Source organism: Rhinopithecus bieti, unplaced genomic scaffold (genome assembly GCF_001698545.2).
Source record: "Rhinopithecus bieti isolate Rb0 unplaced genomic scaffold, ASM169854v2 scaffold_110, whole genome shotgun sequence".
In the NCBI taxonomy this organism is placed as follows: Eukaryota; Metazoa; Chordata; class Mammalia; order Primates; family Cercopithecidae; genus Rhinopithecus; species Rhinopithecus bieti.
This window is the reverse complement of record NW_016803311.1, coordinates 3,353,833-3,359,924: the sequence shown is the minus strand read 5'-3', so window position 1 is coordinate 3,359,924 and position 6,092 is coordinate 3,353,833. Positions and strand designations below refer to the sequence as shown.

Genomic DNA, 6,092 nt, shown 5'->3' with positions numbered 1-6,092 from the left:
AGAATTAGAAGAAATAAATGAAAAAGATGAAAGTCTAGTCAGGATGTTTCTGATTAAATTAAGAAATAAAATTGTTTTTATAGATTTTTGGGGGGTATGTATGTTTTGATTTGCCTTCAATTAAAACAACAAATTTTAAAACATATATATCTATGAGACTTGATTGAAAAACAATGACTTCTATTCTCACTCTATTCATGCTAAAGAATAGATTTAAAATGAAACTGAGTCTATGTTGGACCTTTCTGAGTGTCTGACTTTGCTTGATAGTAATCTATTTTCTGCTTTCTTCATGTTGCAGGCCAAGCTGAAGTCTCATATTCAGAATCCTAGTGCTGCAGATTTGGTTCACTTTTTGTTTACTCCATTAAATATGGTGAGATTTTATTAGTTTAAGAAAGAATCATTCTTAGTATATTTTTTAACCCCAAGTGTCTGTCTGTATTATCTAAACTGCTTTTCTTCATTACCTTGTTTGGGTACTATTTCTTTGCCATTTGTGTAAACATCAAGAATGTAAAATTTGAGAATTTAAAAGAACCTTGTAAGTCATCTAGTTTAAGCACCTTATTTTATAGTTGAGGAAGCTGGTATCTCTGACAGTGCTAGGGATATGAAAATAAATAAAGATTTATTGTATACCAGTGTTTCAATGTATACTAGTATATAATATTCAGTGCCTTGAATAATGTAGATGTTTTTCTCATTCTCACAAAATAATCATGAGAAGTCTAGTTCTTCATGGATGGTTTGCTCCATGAAGTCATTCAGAGACCCATGTTCTTTTTATTGAGGTGTTCCTTCATCTCTTGAACTGTCTCTGACTTGTTTATTCATTTATGTACTTATTCTACAAATACAAATTGAGAGCCTCCTCTGTGCTTGGCTTTAAAGTAACTCATTAGGAACAAAACGGACAAAAATTCTTACACTGTTAGAACTTATATTGTAGCACAGAGAGGTAACCAATAACCTAAATAAATGTCTGAGTAATACAGTAGTCTAAAAATCACATGCTATGCAGAAAAATAGAGGAGCGAAGGAGAACTGGGAGTTCTCCAGGGAGATGCACGCATGTGTGTATGTGTGTGGGAAACAGAGTGTTGCACTTTTTGAGTAGGGTTGGTTAAAGGAAGCCTCAATGAGAAGATGTCATTGGAGTAAAGGAAGTAAAGAATGGATCCTGTGGATCCCTGAAAGAAGAGAATTCCAGACAAAGAATAGTTAATGTGTAAATGTTCTGAGGTGGTAACATGCAAAGGATGTTCTTGGAATACGTAGATACTGTAACTTCAATGGAATGAAGGAAGAAAAGATTAGAAAGAGATGATATCAGCAGGGTAACAGGAAGATACATCTTGTTTGTCTGTATCAGGAATTGGGAAACCTTTGACAATTGAGTTTTCAGCAGAAAAGGATTGCCCTGGCTATAATGTTTAGAAATTTTGGGGAAGAAGAAGCTAGGGTCATTACTAAAATAATGCAGATGGGAGATTATGGTGCTTGGACATAGTATCGTTGAAGGTGGTGAGAAGTCTGATCTGGTTATAAATTTGCTGCTAGATTGGATATACTGTGCAAGAGCCAAGGATCGTTCCCAGCTTTTTGGCCTAAGACTGACAGGATGGAGTGATGATTAACCAAGATGGGAAGACTGGGTAGAGCAGGTTTTTGGAGGTGGTGAAGAATTCAGTTTTAGACATATCAAAATTGAGTTGCATCCAGATGGGGAGATGGGGAAATTTGAATTGATAGTTGAGTATGTGAATTTGGAGTTCAATAGAGAAATCAGGCCAAGGACTGGTTGAGCCCTGGGCATCTGATGTTAGGAGAATGGGAAGAACCAGCAAGTAAGATTGACAAGAGGCAGTAAGGGAGGATAACTCTCATCCTTCTTTCCCCAGAGATAAGTAGACAAGACCTGAAGTAGAATATGAAATGAGTATTGCTTTACAAACATAGGAAAGTAAATAACATTATCAACATGAATGTCAGAAGCTAAGCAATAAGGCATTAGAAGATGAAAGTCTAAGAGTACATCAGTAATTTATGAATGCTTCCATATGTTGTTGCTATATATGGAGCATCAGATTTCTACTTGCCTAATTATTTCTGAATAATTCTTGCTATGTAATTGCTTTTAAAAAATTAGACGGAGACCAAGGGAATACATATGCAAAGAAACTGATACTAGCTCCTTAACAAAATTTATATTCCTTATTTTTTAACATTTTTGATGCTATCTTAGTTGGAGTTTTTGGAAGTATTATTTATAAAGTAGTTTCTGCTGCCTCTTCTTTATTTCACACACTTTCAGAGACCATATGTAGATATCTAGTCATTACACAGAGTAGAGCTATAACATAACAAGACTGGTTTCCCTGACATATACAAATTGGTCTTTGTGATCAGGTTATGTACCTGAAAACATTGGTTTACTTGCCAATGTTCAGTATCTCTGCTTTTCTCAAAAATTACTCCTTATTAATGGTCCCTACAATCATAATATTTTGCTGGTCCATCTAATGTTCTCCCTACAGGGCCCCAGACATTTTACTTGGACAAGGGAGATGGGGAGGAACATCTATTCAGGGCCTGCTACTGACCAGGCATGATGTGGCTTTACACCTGCAAGTTGCTCTCCTCTTCCCTCAGCATAGACATATACACACAAGCATAGCCACAGCACATGTGCCTGCGCACGTTCTTGAGAGGGAATCATGGCTCTTAACCTTTCATTTACAGTTTCTTTCATTTTATTTCCTCTTTGTCAAATCAGAGATTTTTATATTCATCTACTCATTTTCTTTAGTTTTACTTTTCCCTCTTATTCCTACATATTTATTGGAAATGTGTTCAAGGTTGGAAGTTAAAAATTACTATGCTAGGTAGACAGGGTAGGTTTTGTTCTCAAATAAGGGTTAGCTTTCCTCCTTTATCTGCCATCTTTTTTCATTCATTCCAGTACCACTGTATCATCTGCAATTGAAAGTCAGATAAGTCTTAGTCCAAATCCTCAAAGAGGGGAAACTGAAAAGCCATAAATTACAGTGTAATAGTGTAATGTGTTACTAATATGCATAAATTACAGTGTAACAGTGTAGTGTGTTACTCATATGCATAAATCACAGTGTAACAATATAATGTGTTACTAATATGCCTAAATTATTTAGAGGATGCAGGGTGGGGAGTGGTACATCAGAGTTACACTGTGGGGTTAACACAGGCTTTCCCAAGACTTGGGACCTGAGTAGAGTTCTGAATAATGGGGAAGGGCCTTCTGGCGAACTGGGAACAGCATGTGTAAATACACAGAGGCCTAGAACAGCATAGCATGCTGAGAACACCTGGATGATTGGAGCCATTCAAAAAATCTCCTTTCTTCTTGTGCCACATCTCTGAGAAGGGAAGATTTTATAAAGGGACTCTGGTTTCTGCTCTAGGAGATAACTACCGTTTTTCTAAGCCAGAAAATACTCATAAGAAGTAAATTTAGAGCCGTTTTTGGACATCTACTTATCCTCATTTTGCTTATCAGAGAATTGCACCTGTTTGTTTGTTTCTGCTGTCATTAAATTATCCGTATTAAATCAGGGAAATTTTCCAAAAATAATTCTGGAGAAAAGTACCATAGATTCAGAATACCAGTTCTCATTCCTGTTTCGCCTTCCTCCCTGGATCCTTTTATTTTTTATGTGTCTGTATAGGCACAGCCATAGACTGTTAACTCTTGATAGTATTGTTTCTCTTGATAGTATTCATCTTGGGAACTGTATTTTTCAAGTTTAGCATAATAGATTTGCCAGTAGAGAAACACATATTTAAAACAACAACAACAAAAAAAACAGGGATAGTAAAATCACCTGATCTAGAGTTCTCTGCATAGCCTTTAGTATCTTCCAGAGAAACTATAGTCATATGCAGCCCATAGGCAGATGCTGTGAAAGTTGTTAAATTGTTAACTTTCATTTTAGAATTTAAAGCACTGCTGGGCTGGACAAGCTGATTTGACAAGCTGTTTTTCATTCGGTAGCGTATTGCACAGCATCAAAATGTAATATGACTATTAAAAAGTAGTGCATATTTTGGCATATCTGCCATTTTGTCTACACATTTTGAAAATACACAAAGAATAATCATCTTCTTGCTAAAAATGGTTTGTTATTTTAGGTGGTGCAGGCAACAGGAGGTCCTGAACTAGCCAGTTCAGTACTTAGTCCCCTATTGACTAAGGACACAATTGATTTCTTAAATTATACTGTCAATGGTGATGAACGGCAGCTGTGGATGTCTTTGGGAGAAACTTGGATGAAAGCCAGGTAAGCATATATGGGTTCAGCATTTGCCACCTATAATGCCTTAAGTACTGTTCTTTATTACATGGATCTAATGAGACATTTATTTAACCTTGCACATACGGGGGCTAAGTGTCATAGGATGAAAAAGCCTAAACCCTTAAAAGCTACAAATCTAGTGGAAGAGATAGAAGTGTATGTAATATAAGGCGTGATATACCTTAGGAGTGAGTCATAAACAAAATGCTGTTGGTTGTCAAGGGGAGCAGTCAGGAAGAAGATTTAGACAGGAGGGTAGTTAGCTTTCAAAGAAGAGCTGGCATTTAAAATCGACAGGTACACATAGAGTTCACACACATACACACGCGCGCGCGTGCACAGTGCTTGCTAGTCCATGCACTTTACATAACTACTCTTATTATCCCTATTTTGCAGATGAGGAAAGTAAGGCCCAGAGAGGATAAGTAATTTGCCCAAGGTCACACAACTTGTAAGTGACAGAGCAGGGATGTGAACTCGTGCCATGTAGCTCTGGAGTCAGTATTCATCATTAGTTTGCTAAACTGCCTTTTAGCAGGATGAGTAGGATTTCCACAATTCCATAGCAGGGCAGGGGCCTGTCCAGGTAGAGAGAGAAGCAGAAGTGAAAGCATGAGGTAGTCAAGGGAAGAGAGGATGAAGATGTGTTTCTCTAGAATATGGACTTCGGGTAGCAGATGATTGTAGAAGGGCAGGAGGAAGAGGGTATTAAAATGAGCAGATAGAGTTGAGGGCTGGATTATGCAGGCTTTCAGTGCCATGCTAAAGAGTTGGAGCATGGTTCTGTAGGCTGTGGAGAACCAATAACTTTGTGAATAGAGGTGTGACATAATGACATCTATGTTTTCGAAAGGTCAGTCTGGTAGTTGAGGCTAGCAAGGACAAGGACAGAAGTAACTGGAGGCAGAGGCCTTTTGAGATGCTAATGTTTTAGGAGAGGCTCCTTATAAATCAGTATTCTTCAGGACTAGAGGGTCACAGTGGAACTGAAAAGGAACTGAAAAGGAAGAGTGGGTAATTTTTAGTATTAAACATTTGTCAGTAAAGTGATTATGGAAGACAGATTATTAACAATTGTAGTGCTAATGCTTGCTGAGCAAGGCAAGGTAAGAAAATATTTCTAATTTGATGATTGTAAATAAATAATTTTTGCTTTGCTCGTTTATCTAAATCTTTTTATTTATTTCATCACTTAGAACAAATCACTTAGTATGGCCACTTAGACATTTATCTTCCTAATGGTTTTGAATGGGCTAGCCTAAGAGTCATGGGCCAATTCATAATGTTTTTTCTCCATTTTTCTCCTATTGAAACATATACAAACTTTTCCACTTATTTTTTGGATTTTGACAGTTGCTTGTGTTGGAATATAGTTAAGCAGAGAATTCTTTGAAAGCATTGCAGTTGTTGCTTTTAAATTGAAAATATTTACATTTATTTATACTATTTATGTATTAGTATAGCACAGTGTATGCCATATAATACTGTTCTTATACTGTATAAAACTGGTTAAATCTTTTTATTTTTATAATTTTTAACTGATACATTATTAATAGTTGTACATATTTTCAGGGTACATATGAAATTTTGATACATTCACATAATGTATAAAGATGAAATCAGGGTAATTAGGATATCCGTCACCTTAAATATCTTAAATATTTATGCTAGGAACATTTGAGTTTTTCTCTTCTAGCTATTTTGAAATGTACAATAGGTTAGTGCTAACTATAGTCACCCTACTGATCTATCTAACAC

At 36.2% G+C, this 6,092-nt stretch overlaps 1 protein-coding gene across 7 annotated transcripts in view; it reads left to right on the top strand.

Moving 5' to 3' along the window:
• The window catches only part of EPS8 (EGFR pathway substrate 8, signaling adaptor), a 181,941-nt gene that overhangs the window by 143,698 nt on the left and 32,151 nt on the right, over window positions 1-6,092 (top strand). For all 7 annotated transcript variants that reach the window (XM_017873718.1, XM_017873734.1, XM_017873728.1 and 4 more), the window contains 2 exons: window positions 302-376; window positions 4,171-4,319. In XM_017873718.1, coding sequence (XP_017729207.1) covers window positions 302-376; window positions 4,171-4,319 — 224 coding nt within the window. The remainder of the gene's footprint in view (window positions 1-301; window positions 377-4,170; window positions 4,320-6,092) is intronic.